The sequence below is a fragment of the Aristolochia californica genome, unplaced genomic scaffold (assembly GCF_029961685.1).
Source record: "Aristolochia californica isolate CCGP_79_NKW_82.1479 unplaced genomic scaffold, dmAriCali1.0.hap1 SCAF_13, whole genome shotgun sequence".
Classification (NCBI taxonomy): Eukaryota; Viridiplantae; Streptophyta; class Magnoliopsida; order Piperales; family Aristolochiaceae; genus Aristolochia; species Aristolochia californica.
The window spans coordinates 12,752,964-12,777,352 of NW_027181804.1; the positions used below are offsets into that span (position 1 = coordinate 12,752,964).

The 24,389-nt window shown below is 39.8% G+C and overlaps 1 protein-coding gene and 1 pseudogene across 2 annotated transcripts; both read left to right on the top strand.

Moving 5' to 3' along the window:
* Positions 1–12,667: 12,667 nt before the first annotated feature.
* LOC137947891 (alpha,alpha-trehalose-phosphate synthase [UDP-forming] 5-like) lies at positions 12,668–17,099 on the top strand. Of its 2 annotated transcripts, none has more exons than XM_068793717.1 (5): positions 12,668–12,799; positions 13,021–13,099; positions 13,217–15,481; positions 15,999–16,272; positions 16,672–17,099. In XM_068793717.1, the coding sequence occupies exons 3-5, from the start codon at positions 13,488–13,490 to the stop codon at positions 16,975–16,977; spliced, it is 2,574 nt and encodes an 857-aa protein (XP_068649818.1). In that variant the 5' UTR covers positions 12,668–12,799; positions 13,021–13,099; positions 13,217–13,487; the 3' UTR covers positions 16,978–17,099. The 2 variants fall into 2 exon arrangements, with proteins under 2 accessions (XP_068649818.1, XP_068649819.1); XM_068793718.1 differs by lacking the exon at positions 12,668–12,799 and adding an exon at positions 12,821–12,896.
* Positions 17,100–19,505: 2,406 nt separating this feature from the next.
* LOC137948884 (histone acetyltransferase MCC1-like) lies at positions 19,506–21,881 on the top strand (annotated as a pseudogene).
* Positions 21,882–24,389: the final 2,508 nt, after the last annotated feature.

The following is a 24,389-nucleotide window of genomic DNA, read 5'->3' on the forward strand; positions in this document are numbered from 1 at the left end:
ATGTAGGATAGATTAGGACTTCCTAACCCTCCCTTACTCAGCTAGAGGCTAAAGCTGCCTCTTTTAGATGTGTTGCTCGATTAGGGACTCAAGACTTCCCTTTTCTTGCTTGGATTGAAGGAAAATTATTCCCTCTTGCTGTTGTAAGTGTGGAAGAGGCTAAAGCCCCTCCTTGAACTCAAAAAATAGTAACTCAAGTCCCTCTCCCTTATCTTGGATAATCTCAATGCAAAGCAGAATTCAAAGAGAGAAGAAACAAAACTCAAATCAAGAGAACCATACCTAGAGCTCGTCAAGGAGACCTCCCAACCCTAGAGCTTGTCAAGGAGAACTCCAAACCCTGTTTAACTTAATTCAATACTTGCCTTTTCTCTATTTCTCTACCTTCTAAATAGGGTTTTACGTCATAAGTGTTTTAGGGCTAAAAATAACATTTATGCCCCTACGTCCTTGCTCATTACATAATTAATGAAAAAATATACTTAAAGCAATATAAAATATGAAATTTAAAAGTAATAAACTCAGTGGGTCATTGCCACCTCCTTTGGGTGACTCGGTGTGCTATTGAACCCTCAACATCTACACCCCCCCCCCCCCCCCCCCCCCCCCCCCCCCCCTCCATGGAGAAAGAGTTTGTCCTCAAGCTCGTAAAATGGGTAGACTTGTTGGAAGTTAGCTAGCTGCTCTCATGTCGCATCTTCTTTTTCGGTGTCCTTCTACTGTACAAGAATCTCCCATTGGTCATCAATCTGACGGACATGCAATACCGTAGCTGGAGTAAGAATAACTAGTCCATTGTCCACCGGAGGAAGAAACGGAATTGCCGATGGAGGTGGACCCTTAAAGGGTTAAGCAATGAAACATGGAACACATCATGCAGTTTAGCCGTTGTGGGCAGTTGCAATTGATAGGCTACTGGCCCGATACATCGAATAATAGCAAAAGGCCCAAAGTATTTTGGGGAGATTTTATGCGTTGTTGGCCCGCTAGTGAGTGTTGACGGTACGGATGGAGTTGTAACCAGACATAGTCACCTTCCTTGTATTCAATATCCCGGTGTCCCTTGTTGTAGAAGTCCTTCATATGAACCTATGCTTCGAGGAGGTGATCCGAAATATTTTGTACCACCTGGTCCCGTTCCATAAGTGCGTGATCGATAGAGTCCACACGGGTGGAGCCCCGAGTATACGATAGAAGTTGAGGCGGATCTCTACCATAGAGTACGTTGAAGGGAGTAGATTGTAAAGCTCTGTGGAAGGAGGTGTTGTAACAATATTCCACCCACAATAGCCATTGTACCCAGGTTTTAGGATGCTCGCCCACAAGGCATCGGAGATACATTTCCACAGTGCAGTTAACAACCTCTGTTTGTCTGTTTGTTTGAGGATGATATGATGATGAGAACTTCAACTTGGTGCCACAGAGAGGAAACAGTTCACGCCAAAAAGTGCTGGTAAAATCCGCATCCCGATCACTGACAATCGATTCTAGAATACCATGTAAACAAACAATATGCTTGAGAAATATCTATGTCACTCTGGATGTTGTATATGGGTGAGCCATGGGTATGAAGTGAGCCTATTTGGAGAATCGATCCACCAACACAAATAATATCAACTTGCCGGAAGATAGTGGAAGACCTTCAACGAAGTCCATAGAAATATCGACCCACACCTGTGTGGGAAGTGCCAAAGGTTGCATAAGACCCACTGGACTTAAGTGTTATGCCTTGTTACATTGACAAAGTTGGCAGGATGTTACATATGCTGCAATAGAGGTCTTCATACCCGGCCAATAGAAATCCACTCGAATGCGTTGCAAGGTTTTCTAGATGCCTTCATGAGTATTGTCATGGTATGTTGAAATGATGGCTGAAACCAAATCTGAAGTGTGTAGGATATATAAGCGCGAGTGATAATAAATAATAGAGTCTTGAATGGTCCATCTAGAGTCCATGGCCCCCTTTGTGATTTTCTTGAGCATATCGAGAAGAACCGGATTGTTGGCATTTTCCACCTTCACCAAGTCTAAAAGAAGAAAATGAGGCTGGCTGATAGCATATAGAAGTGGCAAGGTCCCCAAACGTCGGGACAAGGTATCGACCGCCTTGTTTAATCTACCAGTGCGGTATTCCACCGTAAAGTCGAATCCCAGCAATTTACTTATCTAGTGTTGTTGAGGAGAAGTCGTGAGGCGCTGCTCCAGCAAATATTTGAGGTTGTGATGATCAGTCTGAATAAGAAATGCATGACCCCATAAATACAGGCACCAATGTTGGACAACTTTGGCCAACCCGATTAACTCCTGTTCATATGTTGGCAATTTATGATGTCGTATTGCCAGTTGGTGCCTGAAATATGCAAAAGGGTGAAAGTGTTGTTGTAGAATGGCCCTAATGCCCCCTACCTGATGCGTCACACTCGACCCCAAATAAATCCTCAAAATTGGGAAGTTGTAGAACTGGTGGGGATGCTAGAGCTAATTTGAGATATGAAAAGGACTGAGTAGCCTGCTCATTCCAAATAAAGGAGTTTTTCTTGAGGAGGTTTGTCAATGGCAATTGGTCCATAGTTTCAGATAAATTTCCTGTAATAACCTGCCAATCCCAAAAACCTTCCTAAAGTCGAGGTATTCATAGGTTGCGGCCAATCTACAATAGCTTGAGTTTTCTTGGAATCCATTATGACTCCATCATGTGAAATAATATGGCCGAGATAGGCCACATGTGATGTTGCAAATGAGCATTTCGATTTCTTTATATATAATTGATGGGCACGCAACAGTTCAAATACCAATCGTAAATGCTCTAAATGTTGATGTCTAGACTGGCTGTAAATGAGTTTGTCATCAAACAAAACAAGTACAAATTTATGAAGTTAGTTGTGGAATACCTCATTCATTAATGCCTGAAATGTGGATGGGCATTGGATAACCCAAATGGCATGACCAAAAATTCAAAGTGGCCATGATGAGTGCGAAAAGCCATTTTCTCGATGTCATCTGGGTGCATAAGAACCTGATGATATCCCGAGCGCAAGTCCAATTTGGTGAATATATGAGAACTGTGCAATTCATCTAAAAGCTCCTCTACCACAGGAATAGGGAACTTATCTTTCACAGTTTGGGTATTCAATTCCCGATAATCAACAGAAAAATGCCATTACCATCATGTTGTTTTACGAGGAGGACCGGTGATGAGAATGGGGAATGGCTGTTACAAATAAGGCCTTGTTGTCGCATTGTTTGGCACTATCGTTCAATTTCATTTTTCTGGACATGTGGGTACTGATAAGGTCGAACGACCACAACTTCTGATCCCTGTTTTAAACATATCTGATGGTCACAATGCCTCAAGGGAGGCAGCCCCGAGGGCTCTTGAAACAAGTCAAAGAATTCATCCAGAAGATTATCTATATTGTTGTCCGGATTGTCCTGTGAGTGAATCATATGAATATGATGGGGCTTGTCCACATGACTGCCCCGTAATAATACTTGTCGTCTGCCCATTGCAAAGCTCATAGTTAAAGTATTAAAATCCCATAAAATAGGGTCGAGTGTTTATTTAATACCCAAAACCATATCGAACCTAGCTAGAGGTATGACAAAAAATTCAGGATGAAAGAAAGTTGTACCGATTGAGAATTTAACTCTTTTGTTGATGTCGTTGCCAGAGCTAGGTGGTTTCAGTCCACCTGGGTTAGGTTCCGTTCGCCCTTGGTCCACTGATGGGTTAGATACTTGGCTTTTCACACATTAAACGACTAGTCTTTTCAGGTTGTATTGGCTAGGTATTTAACTAAGAACACTGAAGTTAAGCGAGCCCGAGCGAGAGTAATCTTAGGATGGGTGACCTCCTGGGATATTGCTAGGCGTTTGACATGGTGTCAAAGCTAGGTGGTTCCGGTCCACCTGGGTTAGGTTTTGCCCGCCCTTGGTCCACTGATGGGTTAGATACTTGGCTTTCCGCACCTTAAACAGCTTAGTCTTTTCAGGTTGTATTGGCTAGGTATCTGACTAAGAACTCTGAAGTTAAGTGAGCCTAAGCAAGAGTAATCTTAGGATGGGTGACCTCTTGGGAACTTGCTAGGTGTTTGACAGTCGTAGTTAGGAACTTTTTTCTCCATTGGCAACTGACACAGTTGTTGTTGAGTGTGGAAGTATTTGTAGTTGAAGGTATTGAGCAGCGGTCCAACTGAGAAAATTATGTGTACCTCCCGAAGCCGGCTGACAAGGTCCTTGTCAATCAATCGAGTACGGACTTGCATCGGTTTGGCGGATTTATGTCCTGTAATGGCATAAAGAAAGATTTCTGGTGGATCCTCCTCAGTAGTATCAATCTGTAGTGGTTATGTGATATCTTCTATGATTTCATCGACCTCTAACCAGAACAACCGTTTACACTTATGGCATGCCCTGTATGTTTCATCACAATTGTAACATAAGTTCTTTGTTGTGCGCTCCGCCATCTCCCCACTAGTTAATTTCCTAATATACTGGGTTGGTGTGTTGTTGAGCCGTGTATCTACTGTAGGATTAATACTGGGATAATTTTGACTTGTTGCCCTGCCTGAGAAGCTAGTTGAGTATTAGTGTTGCCCCTCCCTTACCAGCTAGTGGAAGTGTTCCCAAGCTGGCCTCCTGTTTTGAACTTTTTGTCAAAGTTCCAGTGCGCGGTTAGATTCATTGCTCGCGCTAAGTCAATAGGTGCATGTAGCTCCACCTCTAACCGTAATGAATCATTAAGGCCCGATGTAAATAAATTGACTTGCTGGTCTACGCGAACCATTCGGCTAGCTCTTGCCAATTTTTCCTGGAACTGTTTTTGATAGAGCTCCACTGGACCAGTTTGTCGTAACAACAACAAATCCCCCAAGGAGTTGTTGTGGGCTGGAGGACCGAATTGTATAGTGCATAATTCTTTAAACTCTTCCCAATCCAACACTAATCTATCTGACTCAACTTGATGAAACCGAAGTTGTGCTTCCCCAAGCAAGTGGAAAGCGGTCAGCCCTACCATATCATTAGTTGTTGTTCTTTGATGGATAAATTTTTTTTCCACCTATGTAACCAAATCAAAGGATCTTCTGACCCATTAAAAGTAAGAAAATCAAGTTTTGTATACCTTGGTATGGTGCCTCCTCCCTGGTTGAATTTTCCAATCTGGCTAAGAAAACTAGTGCGCCCAACAAACTGATCTCTCCCTCTGTTGTACGAATTATCCTCTCCTCTTTGTTCCGGAATTGAGTTCCTTCCAATCGTCGTAATTCCCATCATCCCAGAAAGCTTCTCAATCTGAATATTCATATCTATAATTTTTACTATCTGCTCCATCATTACAGCAATTTTTCTATCAATCTCTGTCTGTGCTTGCTGAACTCTAAGCACCAAATCCTTTAACTCATTAATGTTGTTCTCACTATGTTATCCTGCTCTGATACCAAGTTGTTATGGTCCCTAGCTATGGATCTAGTAACTCAACGAGGTAATTGTGAATCCGACACTGTATTAGGGTTCTTGGTCTCGATAATGAAGAAAAGAACCGCCTTTCCTTACCTGTTCTTGGTAGGATTGAAAAGGAGTTTCCTTTTCTTAGTCTTCTACGTAAATGAAATACTTCTCTTGTTGTTCTCAGCCAGGAAGGGCTATACCCTTTTTACTGCTCACGTCTAAGAGGGTAGGACCCTCTAGAAAGGTTGTTGCTGCCCACGTAGGATAGATTAGGACTTGCTAACCCTCCCTTACTCTGTTAGAGGCTAAAGCTGCCTCTTTTAGATGTGTTGCTCGATTAGGGACTCAAGACTTCCCTTTTCTTGCTCGGATTGAAGGAAAATTATTCCCTCTTGCTGCTGTAAACGTGGAAGAGGCTAAAGCCCCTCCTTGTACTCAAAAAATAGTAACTCAAGTCCCTCTCCCTTATCTTGAATAATATCAATGCAAAGCATAATTCGAAGAGAGAAGAAACAAAACTCAAATCAAGAGAACCAACCCTAGAGCTCGTCAAGGAGACCTCTCAACCCTTGAGCTCGTCAAGGAGAACTCTAAACCCTGTTTAACCTAATTCAATACTTGCCTTTTCTCTATTTCTTTACCCTCTAAATAGGGTTTGTCACCATAGGTGTTTAGGGCTAAAAATAACAATTCTGCCCCTACGTCCTTGCTCATTACATAATTAATGAAAAAATATACTTAATAAAATATAAAATTTAAAAGTAATAAACTCAGTGAGTCATTGCCTCCTCTTTTGGGTGACTCAGTGTGCTATTGAGCCCTCAACAGAGTCTTGACGATTTCATGAAACTTTCTGTTACGGTCCTAGATCTGACACAAGGATTCATAGGGAGGAAGAAGAGGAAGGCGAAAATCAAGCCAAAAGGAAAACTTGAAAACCCTAGAACTCGTAAGGAGAGCTCCAAGCCTGTTTAACCTAAAATTTACCTAAAATCAATGCTTGTCTTTCTCATTACTCTTACCCCTTAAATAGGGTTCACCCTGTTAGGGTTTAATATAAAATATTACAAAAATACCCCTAAAAATAAAATATTCCAAAAATACCCCTATGGCCTAAAACTGAAATAAATAAAGTAAATTAAAGAAAAATAATTAAAATAATAATTTTATTGTGTACATAACATTACACCCTCCCTGGAAGAACGAGCTTGTCCTCAAGCTTGAAAGTAGGATCTGTATGCCGACGTCATCGCTTATGCACAAGTAGCATCCGCGGAGCTGTGTCCTCTCTCTGGATGCCCCAACGCTAGTGCATTCCCCCCGAGTAGTAAAAAAATTTTTTTTTCACATCACTGTTTGTAGCATACCCCAATACGGGTAAGAAAACGAACAACAAGTTGAGTTGTGTCACCTACGCCAAACTGGTAACTGCTGCTTCAGCATTAACAGCCTTTGGGGGAGTTGCCCCAGCATTTGCCTCACTGGAAAAAAATAGCATATCCCTGATAACCTCATTCTTTGGACTCAGTCCATGTTCAGCCAATTGTCCAGCATACTCCACGAAAGTATCATGGCCGTAAACACTGAGCATATCAGCCTCCATTGTTTAGCTTGCATTGTCCAAGCCCACTTGCTGCACCATGGCTATAACCATCCCCCTTGAACTGCACTCCTTCTAGCTAGGGACACTCACAGATTCTACCACGGAAGGTGTCCTTGCAAGCTGTTATATTCACCATTTTATCTCGCCACCAACCCCCATTGATGCTCAAGCATTCATTGTTCTGAATATCATTACTCAAACAAACAACAAATTCAATAGTTTCCTCAAACCCAGCACAAATAGCCTTCAGTACAACACCTTCCTCTAACGTCCCTTGACACTGGCTATTATGAATAAGAAGAGTAGGCAGAATGGTATCATAACCCCTGGATCCCTTAACAACTTGGGCATCGTGCGCTTTGTTCAGCACCGAATTGTTAGCATCAGCATATGCGCCACCCATGCACTTCACAATTTTCTGATTATCAAATCCAAAAGAAGTGATAACTATGTCAGCCCATTCCTTGTTGTACTTTATGTCCTTCATAGGGCACCTGATTTGAAAGTCTGTCACATTCAGTTATGCGTGGTCATCATCATAATGTTCCAAACTGTCAAAAAGCTTGACTATGTCATTTTGCACCATGCCAATCCTAGAGTGACCAACTTCCGCACCTGCCATATAAGAGTTCCTGCAAGTGGTAGGACTGTTTGCTGCAGTGTCAAAACAACGATATACAATCCAGCAATGCATTGGATTGCGCTGGAACAATAGGTAAAACTTCTATATTTCCAATACACATGATTATGTTGCTGGCCTAAAGATGGACCAATAAGTTTTCTGTTGTCTATTTTGGCCGGTTGAGTCCATTTTTGCACTGTAATAGCAACAGCACACCACAAGTTGTGGAAGAGCTTAAGGGCTGCAAAACCAACAGTTGCCTCCTATTTCCTCCTCTGCTATTTTGCCCTCTCCTTAAAGACACTCAGTACTTCCCCAACGTTCCTGGTTTGGCAGAATCTGACTATCATGGCATGCCAAACATCCACATAGCGACCGGCCAATTCAGCAAATGAGTGGAAGTTGATTATGGAGATGTACTCCTTAATCCCTTTCAGTGCAAACTTGGGCCTAGAGTGATATTTAGGCAACATTTCTTGAAAAGACGTTTGGCCTACTAACATTAATCCTGGACAAACACAAGCTCCTAGTAGACCCATAAGGGTAACTTGAGTGGTCCACCTTTTATCTTTTGATGTTGTCTTGGCACCTGGTTTGGTGCTGGAACCTTGTCCCACCATTGCTGCAACTAATGTTAGAGCATTTGCAGGACATCCTGAAGTACAGTGTCCCAAAATCATTGCATTCTAGGACACAACATTCAGAAATTCCCAACGCATTCTAGAAATTCCAATAGAATCCAGTAAAGGCATACGGTGCAAACTCATATACACCTCGGTATAGAGAAAAACCAGGAAAGATCTCCATCACTAAACCCCAGTCTCTTGAGAAGCTTGTATCTTCAACAAAAAAAATTGAAATAGAGAGTCTCCCAATAGTCCTGGTCCAAAGACCCACACAAAGCCAATAACTAAAACAAATTTTACATTGGAGAAAACATTTGCAACCAAAAACCCAAGTGCAATCTGCAATTTGTGATGAATGAAGAAAAACACAAACCGGATGTTGTAGTCGTTCAAAGTGAAAATATGCAACCTGATTACGTTCTCGTAAGCAGCAACTAATTTGAAACACTCCAAAGAACTGTAGAGAAAGTCTCTAGTTATACGAACCTTAGTTCGTTCACCACTATAAGCCCATTCAAGGGATACTTCTATCATATGGAACCTTTGAATTTCTGCTGCTAAATTCAGGACTCTCTCATTAACAAAATATACTTGTTGATCCCATTCAACACAGCTTTTAGGAGCATGCACCACATTATAATTCGTCCACAAAAAAATTATCTCCATTCTATCACCATTCAGCAAAGAATATGAAACATGCCCTTCATCCATACGTGCAGCAGAAATTGGAAGAGGCTCCCTGCTGCTATTCTCAGCAGGAGAAAAATAAAACAACATCCAAAAAAAAAAATTGTGATCGAGCAGTATACTTAGGATCCAGAAAATGAAACCCCCCATCTTCAAATTGACAACTCACCTCCGCACAGGAACTGTGCGCATCCACAGAAAAACAAAGCCACCAAAAAAAAAAAATCGGATGTCCACAAAAAATTAGTTTTACAGATCCCGGCATCCTTCGAAATTTTTTATCTCGAATTGCATATACCCAAGCCAAAATTCCTCATTTGGGCACTGTTTCTCTGCTTCCTGAAACAGAGAACCTTCGTCCCCAATTTTCGAGCAGCGTTGTTGTTGCTCAGCCCCTTATAGCCACCTCAAAGCCATGAAGGACTCGTTTTGACATAAAATTCGTGGGTGTTTCCGAAGCTTACCCCCCAATTTTGGTGAGGATGTTGCCCCATTGGACTGCCGAGAGAGAGATTGTGAGGGAGAGGTGGTGTCCAGAAGTCCAATCCCACCGTAGTTGTTTCTGACGGCGCTGATGGAGCCTCCTCTTCCTCCAGTGGAGAACAGGAGGACGCCGAGGTGTCCCCGTTGGTGGATTTTCCGTTGCATGGTTTGGGAGGCGTTTTGGTGCCCTTTCTCCTTTTTGCTCCGCACCATGCCGGCTGCCAAATTGTCTGACCCCAACGGAAAAGTGTTGCGGTTGGGTGCTTGCTGAGCTTTCTCCGACGGCGAGCAACACCCCTTAGGGGCTTCTCCGCTGGGTGATTTTATTTGTGTCGCCTGTGGAAGACTTCTGGTTTCCAGTGATAAGGGGGTTGGGAAATGCCCCTTTGATTTCCAAAAATCGGGGTCCCCACCGTTTGATTGGAGAAGGCCTGAGTCTGAAATCTGATTTGTGTCCTTCTCGAAGATTTCCATGGTTCCTGGTTTCAGATTTGAGGTCGCACCCAAATCTTCCGCAGGGACTTCGGCCGGTAAAGAAGACGAAATTTTTTATTTTTCTGGCCATTGTTTGTTCTGCCCGTCCGAGACAGCTTCTACTACCTCTTGTGTGCAGTTGTCGTGCTCAGAGATTTGAGAGCGTATGACCTTTTATGCGGCAGCCTTTTGCTTCCTTACAAGAAATTTTTTTACGTAATTTGTACGCCATTCCCGTATTTTTTCCTCTTCAATGCCAGTCCACCACATTTCTCTCATTTCTCTGTGCATTGCCATCCATTCTTTTAGGGATATTTCTCTGTGCATCACCATCCATTTTTCTGGGGATATAGAATGACTCATTGTGTTCTCGCTCTGATACCAGTTGTTACGGTCCCAGATCTGACATCAGGATTCGTAGGGAGGAAGAAGAGGAAGACAAAAATCAAGCCTAAAGGGAAGCTTGAAAACCCTAGAACTCGTAAGGAGAGTTCCAAGTATATTTAACCTAAATTTAACCTAAAATCAATGTTTGTCTTTCTCATTATTCTTAACCCTTAAATAGGGTTCACTCCGTTAAGGTTTATATAAAATATTACAAAAATACCCTTATAAATAAAATATTCTAAAAATATCCCTATAGCCTAAAACTGAAATAAATAAAGTAAATTAAAAAAATAATTAAAATAATTATATTATTGTGTGCATAACACTTTCGGCTTGTTCAATGTGAAGTCAGAAATTGGAAAAAGGTCTCCGGTAGCGAAAGAGGAGAAAAAACGAGCAGGAAGCAAGAGAGGTTTCCAGACAGGGTTCCGCAAATACCGGTTTCTTCAGTGAGGGGTTTGAGGAGTTTTGACTGTCCAGCTCTTGTCCAACTCCGGTAACTTCTCTTGCTTGAATTTCCGGCCTCTTCCCATTCCGACAGGAGAGAGAGAAAGTGCAGATAATGGCAACACTCAACATCAGGGTCCCAGTCGAGGAGGGTTGCAGTCACTGAAGGCTGAAATAAGCTGATCCAAGCACTGGGATTCTTTTGTCCAGCTAACGATGGCCCAGAAATTCTCCCGTTTGTATCAAGAAACACTCACATTTTCAATCATTAAAGCCGAAAGTCGAGACCCATTTCCTGATAGAAAATAACCTTCCCTTTTGCTTCCCGATATTAACTTATCATGTATTCACCATCTCATGTTTGCCTCAGTGTTGAAGTCTTGAAAAGTGCTGTTTCTTAACAGAAGCAGAACTGTTTACAAGGAATTTTTTTTTATAAGGATTTGTTGCACAGAAGCAAAAAGAGTCTTTCAATGGTTTTCAATCATTGAGGTCGATGCATGCTTCCCTGCGAATGGGAAGGGAGACAGTGATGAGCGGAAGGTGGTGTGTCGTTTTCTTCCTGTGGCAGCTCAGGGAAACTGTTCTTGCACAGAAGAACAAAACTGAAAAAAAATAAAATAAAATAAGGGTTTGGCCTGTCGGTATTTGTATCATGGTTTGTGATAAAGTTGATGTGTATAAAGTGGTATTCTTTGAGATTGTCAAAATGAACTTTCCAGGTTGCAATTGCCTTTTGATTTCTCATCAAAATCCAACTATCCCACTTGCACTTGGGGTGAGTATGTTATGTGACATTACCTAATTGACTGGAAATGAGAATCTAGGATTCTTGCTATTGAAGATTATTCAAGTGACATCAACCTAATGATTTATCATCCCTCAATGATTTGTCATTTCATATTATTAACTATTTCCCACTTGTGGAGTATTTAACCTTATCAAACACTCAAAATATTTAAGTTGGTTTAATGTTATTTTTTCATCAAATCAGGATTGATTTTGGACCATTAATGATCTGAATCTAGATTGTTAATTAGGTTCCTTATAACCTTCATTGTAGTGCTCCAGTACATATTAATTGGATTTTTTTCTATACAAATGGTACTATAGACATCCCTCAAAATGCAATATATATATATATATTATGGATGGAGTTAAAAGTTGAACTTCAATTGGGGTAGCAAACAATTAGTTTTCACCAACTACAATGTGAATAAGTATTGGATGGGACCTAATCTGTCATGGATTAATCTCTTCTGCAAATTTGTGCTGATCTGTATGTTATTTCACCTCTTTAAATGACTCTCTCCCGGTTCAGAAAGAAAACTGGAATCTAATGTTTGTTTGACAAACTGGGTTGCTCTGTGTGAAGATTCCGCACTCAGAGCTGTATTGGGTTCCTCACTTTAATAACTAAAACAAGTCTGATCAACACTAAAGTCGTAGATGATCATTGTTTGAAAAATCCGCACTCAAAACTCTAATGGGTTCGTCATTTCATAACAAAAACAAGTTCCATCAAAGGTAAAAGTCTTAATTTTTTTACCAAAGTTTAAAAGTAGTTCGAGTACTTTAATGGAGGAATTAATGAGCTGAAACGTTGTGCAGATGAACGTTTAACTCTTGACATCTTAATTCTGAATCTGGACACCGGGATGAAAATTGAGGTGCCATTATTAAGCCAGGGTAAAGAACCAGAGATAAAAAGTTCGGCCAAATCCACTTTATAAGCCGGTTGTGCCCAAGCACAAACCAACAAATGGCGCCCAGAGTTAAGGCCCTCAAACCTTGCTTTTCATGGAACTATCAACCATGGTTGCCAGTGGATTTAATTACTGTACATTTGTCTGCCTCACTCTAAAAGTGAGAGAATCAAATGCTTTGTATAAAGCTTCTATCACTCCAATAAAATGCAAAAAGCGAGCGAGCGAGCGAGCGAGCGAGAGAGGAAATCGTGGGGAAAGTAACACAAAAAAAGGGTCTGTTTATTCTTCTTCTCTCCCAACAGAATCTCTCAGGGTAAGAGCCTGCCATGGCTTAAAATCCTATTTCGCGTTTTCCAAGCTTTTGTTCTTATGTCCCCCTGCGTGATACCTTCTACACATTCAGTCAGATTGTAATTTTTCAACTTTTTTTATATTAGCTTTAGTTCGCGGATGAACCATCTTATACTATTTCTTGATAGTTGTGTTGCTTGATCAACTGTGAATGATTAACATCAGTTTCCTTTCTGGTCTCAGAACAGTACAAGAGTACAGTAGTGGTTGATGGAGTCTGGGTTAGTTCTGCATATTGAAATTCCAAGATGTTGTTGGTAGGGTAAGTGTAAAAAGCTGTCTGAAAAATGTACTTCGGCGTTCTGTAGAATTTGTTCTTGGTTGACTGTTTTAATTTTTTCTTCAGACTAGTGAATTTTAGAGGTCTTACCTTTGTCAGGTTGAAGATGGAAATCAACCCCATTTTTGCTAAGGTCGTTAAGCTTTCGATCAAACGACAACCATGCTGCCTGGTTGTTGGTGGAACTTGGATTCTGTTAAATTTGCTAAATGACGGATTCGAAGCCCTGTTTGTGGATCTAAAACCAATTTAGCCGTCAAAGTAAAGGAATTTGATCTCCTTTGATTTCTGACTTTGGAGTAGAGGACCGTAGAGATTTTCTTTTTCTTTTTCTTTTCAAATAGTTGGGTGCTTAACTCTTTCTTCCAAAATGGTTTCGAAGTCCTACTCTAATCTCTTGGAGCTTACCTCTGGTGATTCCCCAACCTTCGGTCGAGTAGGAATGGGAAGGAGGCTCCCAAGAGTAATGACAGTGGCTGGCATCATGTCGGAACTTGATGACGAGAACTCAAACAGTGCAGGCTCTGATGCCCCATCTTCCGTCACTCAAGAGCGAATTATAATCGTGGGAAACCAGCTCCCACTCCGAGTCCATAGAAAACCTGATGACCAGGGTTGGAGCTTCAGTTGGGATGAGGATTCTCTTCTCCTGCAGCTCAAGGATGGTCTTGGAGAGGATGCTGAGGTGATCTATGTGGGTTGTCTCAGAGAAGAAATTGACCCAAGTGAACAAGATGATGTGTCACAAACCCTTCTTGAGACCTTCAAGTGTCTCCCTGCTTTTATTTCTCCTGACCTCTTTAGCAAATTCTACCATGGGTTCTGCAAACAACAGCTTTGGCCTCTCTTTCACTACATGCTTCCCCTCTCGCCGGATCTGGGCGGGCGTTTCGATCGGTCACTTTGGCAAGCTTATGTGTCAGTTAACAAGATCTTTGCAGATAAAGTGATGGAAGTGATTAACCCAGACGATGATTTTGTCTGGGTTCATGATTACCATTTAATGGTTCTTCCTACCTTCTTGAGGAAGAGGTTCAATCGGCTGAAGCTTGGTTTTTTCCTTCATAGCCCGTTCCCCTCATCCGAGATTTACCGCACTCTTCCTGTTAGGGATGAACTACTACGGGCATTACTTAATTCCGATCTTATTGGCTTCCACACATTTGATTATGCCAGACATTTTCTCTCTTGTTGTAGCAGAATGCTTGGCCTTGCTTATCATTCTAAAAGGGGCTATATTGGACTGGAATACTATGGTCGAACGGTCAGCATTAAAATTTTACCTGTTGGAATACACTTGGGGCAGCTTAAATCAGTGATGGATCTCCCTGAGACTGAAGCTAAAATAGCAAACCTGTCCGTCCAGTTTAAGGATCGGATTGTCTTGCTTGGGGTTGATGACATGGACATATTTAAGGGGATTAGTTTAAAGCTTTTAGCTATGGAGCAGCTGCTAATACAACACCCAGATTTCAGAGGGAAGGTTGTGATGGTGCAAATTGCAAACCCTGCTAGAGGAAGAGGAAAAGATGTACAAGAGGTCCAGTCTGAGACGTACTCTATAGTTAAGAGAATAAATGAGAAATTTGGCCAGCCTGGTTATGAGCCTGTTGTTTTAATTGATAGTCCATTTCAGTTTTATGAAAGAATTGCATATTATATGATTGCTGAGTGCTGTCTGGTAACTGCTGTGAGAGATGGAATGAACCTCATCCCATACGAATATATAGTTAGCCGGCAGGGTAACAGTAAACTAGATGCACTATTACAACTCGGTTCCACTGTCCCCAAAAGGAGTATGTTAGTACTCTCAGAGTTTATTGGGTGTTCACCGTCATTAAGTGGTGCCATTCGTGTGAATCCCTGGAACATAGATGCTGTGGCTGAAGCAATGCACTTGGCTTTGGAGATGTCTGAATCAGAGAAAGAATTGAGACATGAAAAACATTATAGATATGTAAGTACTCATGATGTAGCCTATTGGGCCCATAGCTTTTTGCAGGATCTGGAGAGGGCATGTAGGGACCATGTGAGGAGGAGGTGCTGGGGCATTGGTTTTGGCTTAGGCTTCAGGGTTATAGCACTTGACCCAAGTTTCAGGAAACTGTCAGTTGAACATATAGTTTCTGCTTACAAGAGAACAAAGAATAGGGCCATTCTGTTGGACTATGATGGTACTATTATGCCTCAGACATCCATTAACAAGACCCCTAATCCCGAGGATATCAGAATTTTGAATAACTTGTGTGATGACCCAAAGAATGTCGTATTCCTTGTTAGTGGGAGGGACAAGAACACTCTGTCTGAATGGTTTTCTTCTTGCGAAAAGCTTGGAATTGCAGCTGAGCATGGCTACTTCATGAGGTAAGTTGCTCTCTAGTGGTATGTTTAATATTTCAAGCTTTGAGATCATCTTGAGTTGATGAGGGTGGTTTGGACATATATGAGATAATATTACATTTTTTGAGTGTTGCAAAACCTTTAAATCTTTTTTAAAGAAAGAATTCTCAGTAATACTTAGGAACAAGACACCCAGTCACTACTGGATCTGTCATCTTAATGTAGTTCCAGTGTATTTTTGAAAGTACAAACTGAATCTTGGACCTACCATCTTCAAAATGAGAAAAGAAAAAAAATTTAAACTAAGAAATTTTGAGTTTACCAAACATCTAGAAGTTAAAATGTTGAACAGGATTTGAGGAATCACTTGATGTATTTAATACAGTTTGCAGACCTTGCAGGTATGAATTCTCGAAAAAAGCAGGAATTGGAGAGTTTTAAAAATCAACAAAGACTGCAAGGAATCTCATATTTATTCGTTGAAACCCATATATCGTTTGCTTGCTTGCAAGAAGACTGTTTCCTAACTATCAATTTTCAGGCTGAAGCATGTTGCAGAATGGGAAACTTGCTTCCCCACAGCTGACTTCTACTGGAAACAAATTGCTGAACCTGTGATGAAATTATATACTGAAACAACAGATGGATCCACCATTGAGACCAAAGAAAGTGCACTTGTATGGCATTATCAGTATGCTGATCCAGATTTTGGGTCATGCCAAGCTAAAGAACTTCTTGATCATCTTGAGAGTGTCCTTGCCAATGAACCTGTTTCAGTCAAAAGTGGTCAACATATTGTAGAAGTCAAGCCGCAGGTCAGAAACTCTCTCCTAATTGCTTAAATTAATTTAGCAGAGTCGACAAGTACTGGTGCGTGCTGGTTACTACTAGACTTACCCCTTGAAAGGACCCCTAAAGTGCTTGTGCAACATTCTGCCCATCATAGGGGAGATCACAGTCCAAAAGCTCAAACTTTGACAGCCCTAAACAGTAAAATGAGGATCTAATGGTTGAGGTGAAACTTGAAAGCCATTGATCTGAAGACGAAGGATTGTTCTATTTTTTTTTTTTTTTAGATTTTGGACTATAATGTGTTCTATCTGCTTTTTGGACTATCAGGTGTTCTATCTGCTTTTTGGACTATCAGGTGTATCTATCTGCTTTATGTTTTCTAACTCCCTTCCTTTCGGTTGAGTAAAATGTGCACCATGCAGGGTGTAAACAAGGGCCATGTTGCAGAACGTCTGGTATCAACCATGCGGAAGAAAGGCATGCTACCGGATTTCATTCTATGCATTGGAGATGACCGTTCAGATGAAGACATGTTTGAGGTCTTCACCGGTACCATGGCAGGGCCATCTTTATCCCCCGTGGCCGAAGTATTTGCTTGCACGGTTGGTCAAAAACCAAGCAAAGCCAAATACTATGTGGAAGACACAACTGGGATTGTGAGAATGCTGCAGGGCCTAGCTGCAGTTTCAGATCAAGCAGCTCGGAATGCTGCTTCCCTTAATAATTAATTCTTTGTGAAGATAGTGGCTGTAATTCTCCCTGATTTGCTTTAGCTATTAAGTTTTTGTTGGGGCAAACTTTGAGGCTTCTTGTATTGTTTCCTCTGAAATGGTGAGTGGATGGTATTGTATAGTGCAGTTGCCAAATATGATCGTGCACAGCTTTTCATATGAATCATGGCCATCGACTACAGAACAAGTAAATGCTGCTGCTTATGTCAGTCTGAGGGATGACTTCTGGAACGGGTTCGCTAGATGCTAGTTGTGGATATGTGACTTTCAAAAGAATGTTTAGCTTCTTGGATTCTTGCCCTGCCCGTTCTATATAAGATTGCTGATCTGTAGGCAAAAGAGCTCTCGGAGTATATCTTGGCAAAATGCTGATAAATAGGTCAGCTACCATGCTACAGAAGCCTGATACTGAAAATTGCAGGAGATTAAGGCCCCGTTAGTGCCCTTGATTGATTGGAAATTTATATCCCAGGAAAAGTTAGAAATGTTTTTCATGGGATATATATTTCCAAGAAACTTTCAATATAAAATCTTATTAGTGCCTTATTAGAAAATTATATGATTTTTTTTTTTAAATATGGATAGAGAATAAGGATTTTAGAAGAAAAGTCATTTTGTTCCTTCATTCTACCCATCCTGTAGTATTACCTATCTTTGAAAAAAGATTAGTTCTCACATTCAATACTATCCATATAATTTTTAAATGTTTCGATATTATTGGTAATCTTATTGAGAACGAAAACATAGGGGTAAAGGAGAGGAAGCGAAAAGAGGAGAGAGAGAAAGAGAGAGATAACTATTACCTATATTGAGGATGGGAAGAGACAACATTGAGAGGAAGAGATAGCCTCGGGATAAGACAACATCGTAGTGTCTAAAGAGGAAGAGCAACATCGCAATATTGATGGGAGAATCCGTATGGAGAGGAAGACTATTGTTGCAATGTCACGAAAGAATTAAGTCAAGCAAGAATGAGGTTAGCTTGATGTTTTCCCACTAGTGATTTTCCAACTTATCATGGTTGGAAAGCTTTACTTGGAAAATGATTCAATTTTCCAAGTAAGAATTTTTCAAGCAAAAATGTGTTTCCTAGAATATGATTTTCTACATAGAAATGATTTTCTAGCAATTCCTAAAAATCTTTTCTTAGAAAAAGCACTAACATGCCCTAAGTTACCCTTGTTTGCACATGAAAATTTTCATGGTCATTAAAGAATGAAAGATAAAAATGATTTGGGATAAAGTACAATGTCAATTATGTTTTCTTGCATAAAGCTTGTTTATCATGATTAGGTTTATTGTGAAAAAAAGAATTAAGAAAATAATAGAGCGAAAAGATAGGAAATTAATGTAACTAACCTCAAGATAGTTGGTTAAGTGGGTCATAATGTATGCGTTTTTTTTTTTTTTTTTTTTTTTTTGGCTCTACAATACAACGGGTTTTTACCTGAACTCCTCTAGATCCTAAGTGAGTGATAATTGTTTTTAAGATAATAATTTTTTACTTGATAAATTATTGATCTAACTATAAAAAAAATCAACAAATAATATACATTTTTCTATATTCAATCCACCCTAAGGTGGTTGACACCCACTCCTACATGAATGGATACATCAAAGGGAATCAATATATGTCCTTTCAAAATGATGTAGCTTTAGGGTTTAGGTTTAGCTTTTAACAAATTTGGTCCTTAGTCATATATTTTTTTATTAATAATTAAATAATAATAATGAGAGAGAATAAATTCCCTTTCTTTGTTTCATCTACAAAAGAGGTTTTTTTATAGAAAAGAATGAAGAGGGAGAGGGGAGACTACCTTTCTCCTCAATGGAAAGACAGGGAGATGATCCTCCATAATAGCAATCTTTCTGTCTAACAAAGGGGGTTGATGACTTGAGTGTAGATTGAATCTAGTAAGATAAATATTTCTTTGGAAAGATAATTTTAAGTAAAAATTTGACAATATTAATGAAGTTGACAAAAATAGCTTTTTTAGCTCAGTTATTGGGTGGACGAAAAATTATGAAATAGAAGTAAAGAAGTAACAACTCCGATTTTTGTTAAAAACAAAAATTCATATTTTTAGGGACTACCTACTCAAAAAAAATTTGTTTTTTAAGAAATTTCAAAATTATTATCATCAATGAAGGTTATGAAAAAATACTTTTTAGCACAAATATTGAATACATAAAAAAATGATGAAATGGAACTAGAAAAGTTAGTGTTTTTGTTAATTTTTTTTTATTAATTATTCAAACCTCCCTGACCCTCGCTTCGAATTTAAATTTTGTTATACTTATTCCTTTAATTATTGTTATATTTAATATAATAAAAAACACTTTTTTTTTATAAAAAATAATTAATGAACGTCTCTGATTTTGATTGTTATGGTTCTTTTCAATGCAAATCACAAATTCAAGTTGGATGAAAACGAGAGCACAGATGCTGAAAGAGCTGAGGCTCTAGCAAGCAAGAGAGAAACGTCGCATCTGATTTTCCTCCCAGTGAAGATCCCGCGGTTGGACACCTAGTACTAGCTTTCCTTCATTCCTTTCGGCACTCATTTGCATCACCGACAAGGACCCCTCTTCAGTATTTTCATTTCTTTCTCGAGTTTCGGTTCGTCTGGTTACTGGAATTGGTGATTTGATCATGTTGCTGTTTACTGTGGATATATATAGATTGTTGTCGGGAGGTGAGAATTATTTCGTTGCTCATTTGTCGATTTGAAGGCTTGGATTTGGGGTAGCGTGAAAGTTTATAGATTTCTCGGGTGCTGAAACTTTATCACTGTTGGGTTTCTTTATCGGAATTCAACTGTTCCAAACTGAATATGTTGCAAGCTGAGGATTTGCATCTTGAATGGTGGTCGGGGCGGAGCGGTTGGCTTGTTGGGATTGGGTGAATTTGGTATCGCGGATTAATTGTTTTGTTCTCTGGTTTGACCTTTAGATGTTGATTTTGGTTATTGGGAGTTGAGGAGTTCTTGGGGTTCAAAGGAACTGTAGAGCCGCAGAGTATAGTTTTTGCAGTAATCGTTCACTTAAGAGGTTGGATCATTAGGCTTGAAGCTCACTTGTCTGTCAGAAATGAATCTCTGGGGAGTAATGTTTCATGATGCTCAGTTTATGATCTCATTTTGATGCTTTCCGTTGAAAGGCTTCTCTTTTGTTGGCAGTTATAGATGACCTTGTCTGGGATGGATGACAATTTTGGAAGTGGGTTCTGATTTTGATAATTGGATAATTTATTTCTTTGGCCTTTGGAACCTTCTATTGTGATCAGATTGATCACATAAACGTAACCTACTTTTATTTTTTTGGATTCTCTTCTTGTAACATTTTAATGAAAATGTTCTGTTCAATTCTGCTGATTGATTATATTGTAAAATTGCTTACTAATTTCATTGAATATCTACTTTTACCATGTACCTTCTTTCCTGGGTATCAATTATTTTTTCTGATGTTTGAAAATCTTTTTATTGCAAATCACAGGATATGTAAAGAACAAAAGCATCAGAATTATTTATTGGGAGATATTTGTGTGAATTATATGGTCATTCTGATTCATGCAATAAATGCACTGTTGTGCTTGTTCTCTCAACAGACAAGCCTCTCATAGGGACTAGAGTGACTGCAGAATTTTCTTTTCTATGGTGAACTTAAATCTTCCACATAGTCCAACCATTGTTTATATGGCCGTCTGATCTTGAAGTTCTCGAGCAGATTCATGCTACTTTGTTTCCTATCAGGTGAGTGAGCATCATAGTAATGTGAGAGTTTAGGGTTTAATGAGTACTTAGGTATGAGACTGAATTCTTCCTCAACGTTGTAAATGGTAATGATATCATTTCTTGGGGAGCTGTTGACATTAGTAGACCTGATAGTCAAAGTGATGAGCTTGTTGGGTTTGTTACTGCACGTACTCTTCTGGCAAGAGAAACTGAGGTAAATTGAGCTATTGATCCTATTGATTGGCAAAGTACTCAGTGGATTTCTGCATAAGACATTCAGATATAAGAACCAAGACCTACCAACTGAAGGGTAGCAATGGTTTTGCATTATAGTGATCTTGATATGTTTGGTCAACGGCTTCTTTTACCAACTCTGGCAAAGTTGGCTGTTCGTCCCTCCCAGTTTGAAGGCCACTTATTGCATGAGACTGACTGGTTAGATTATGGATTTTGACCCATGATGGTGGCATTACCCAGTTAGTGGGTGTGGTTGGAAATGTTAGCATCTATTAATTGTGGAATAGTCGTTTATGATCTATGTATGGAATTTAAGAAGATGATTGGTTGAATGCATTGGTTTTGGATTTGGATGTCCAATGGAGCAAACTAAGTGATACTGTCAACTTGTTGTGGCAGCTTAGTGATGTGGTTGGATACAGTTCTTGTAGGGCCGATCACACAATTGTTTATATTCTGACTCTCGGTGTAGTAGAGGCTTACCGGAATCTGGGAATAGGTGATCTTCTCTGCTGTTTTTCCTGTGCTCTAGGAAACAAATTGCTTTTATTTGGATACAGTGCAAATCTACTCATTATTGCTTTGGTGAAATTGTAGCTACATCCCTGGTCAGCAGGTTATCAGGTATGCTTCCTCAATTCATACTTGCAGAGCAGTATACCTACATGTTATAGCTTACAATGGTCTGGCTATCTAATTCTATGAAAAGATGTTATTCAAGTGTGTAAAAAGATTGCCGAACTTTTACTATAGCAGGGGTCACCACTATGACTCTTACTTGTTCGTATATTACGTCAATGGAGGTCGACCACCCTGCTCCCCACTGTATGTAATTCTTCTTTGCTGTTTTCACCATGTTGTGGACTCAATAGCACACTGAGTCACACAACGAAGGAGACAACAACAACTCACTCAATAGGATTTATTTATTATATTTCTTTGAGTAAGATTTATTTCTTATATTGTTTTAAGTAGGAGTTATTTCTAATTACTTTATATGTAAGGGCATTATGGAGAATTATTGTAACCTTAACCCTAAAACTCTATGACGTGACCTATTTAAGGGAAAAGTATGAATGAAATAGGTAAGCTTTGATATTTTAGAATAACCTAGTCTAAACAAGTTGAGATCACCTCTTGATCTCGAGTTTAGGGTTTACTCCAAAAATCCAACCTATCCTTCACCCTCCATTGCCATCCATCGTCACTCAAATTCATCCCTCATCATCTATACTAAGAAGAGGAGCTTCTTACTCCTTTTCCAATCCCAAAGAGAGGGTCTTCCTTCATCATCAGCGTCAACAACAAGCTTGGTTCAATTCCATCTTGACGAGCAGCAAAGAAAGGAGAATTCTGGTTCTTTCACGTGAAGGATTAGAACCACTCTTCTTGTTGGGAAATCATCACGGAAACAGAACAAGGGAAGCCATCAACATGAGCCAAGGTTGTCCCCCTAAGCTAGGCCTTCAAGTCCTAGAACGAGCTGCATCAAATTAGGGTTGAAACCCTGATTTACGTGATCAAGAACAGGTATTCCTCCATTATCTCTCTACCTGAATTAATTCCATTCTAGCTATAACTTTAGCACTAGAATGAGTTCATAAAAAGGGAGACTGATCACTGGCGGAAGATTACCAAAAGAAGGGATCTTTAACCCTCCTTACCGAGTCCAACAAGTCAGTACTAGTGCTGGATTCACAAATCCCACGCCGTGTTACTCGATCCATGACCCGGGACCGTAACAACTTGGTATCAGAGCAGGATAACATGGGGGATAATATCAGCAATGAAGAAATCCAAATCAGGATACAAAAGATAGAAGATAGCCTTGAAACAGCACAACCAGTGTTGGGGAAGTTTGTGGTTTGGAAGAAGAGATGAGCCGAGTCATTAGTATACTACAGGAATTGAGAAAAGAGAGACATCAGAGTCCAGAGGTGAGAGCGAGAGGTTGCTCAACCATATCACAGAAGAGGGAAGCAGTGGCCTGGGCACACTGCTATCCAAGGACCTCAGCATGGAGGCACAGTTCCAAGGTACACCAAGTTAGAGTTTCCCTCTTTCAATGGTTCTGTTGATCCCTTAATTTTGTTGCATAGATGTGAATTTTTTTTTTTTTTTTGAACCAATGGACTACTGAATGGGATAAGGTGCAACTAGCCTCTTTCCATATGACAGATGAAGTTGTAGAAATTTAGGATCTCATAAAAGAAACTTTAGATCAACAAAAAAGAAGAAGAAAAAGAAGAGAGAAGGAGAAGAAAAGAAGAAGAACGTGGAATGAGAGGGTTTGGATTAAGGAAGAAGAGGGTTGCGTCAAAAAGAAAAATGAGGGGTGGACGAATTTGTGGAAAGAGAGGAGAGTGCTTCAATGTCCTACCTCTTGGCCAATGCCTTTATTTATAGTTTTACAATGCCCTTAGGGCTACAACTTGATAAAACAAAAGATATAAAAGGAACACATATTTACACTTCTATGCCATTTTTATGGAAATTACCATATTTTACACATATGTCACTCCTTTGACGTGTGGGCTTCTTGTTTTGAGCTCGTGGGCTTGAGCCCATCTTCCAACACTCCCCCTCAAGCTGGAGGAGAAAAGACATCATAAATACCCAGCTTGCCACATATAAATGATATGATTTTAGATGTAACGGGTTTAGTGAGAATATCAGCTACTTGCTCTTGAGATGACATGTGTTTGAGAGAGATTATTCCTGCTTGAAACTTCTCCCGTATAAAATGACAATCCACCTCAATATGTTTAGTTCTTTCATGAAAAACTGGATTTGAAGTGATATGAATGACTCCTTGATTATCACAATGCAGATTCATGGACCCCTTTTTATAAAAACCTAGTTCGGTAAGAGGGTCCTGATCCATAAAAGTTCACTAACGGTATGGGCCATAGTTCTGTATTCTGCTTCGGCGCTAGATCTTGCAACCACATTTTGCTTCTTACTTTTCCATGTAACCAAGTTTCCCCCAACCAGAGTACAATATCCTGATGTAGATTTTCTATCATTAGGAGATCCAACCCAATCTGCATCTGAGAAACCTTCTATGTTGAAGTGCCCATGTTTTTTTATACAACAATCCTCTTCTTGGAGCTCCTTTTAGATAACGTAATATTCTCTCTAAAGGCTGCCAGTGGGTAATTTGTGGTTTGTGCATGAATTGACTCATCACACTTACAACATATGATATGTCTGGCCTAGTTACCATGAGATAAATTAGTTTTCCCACGAGTCTTTGATATTTGCCAATATCAATATCTTCTTCATTTGTGGTACATAATTTTACATTTTTATCCATAGGTGTGTCAATTGGTCTACAACCCTTCATTCATGTTTCTTCAAGGAGATCCGAGACATATTTCCTTTGAGACAATATTATCCCATGTTTGGATTGAAAAACTCTTTATACCCAAAAAATAT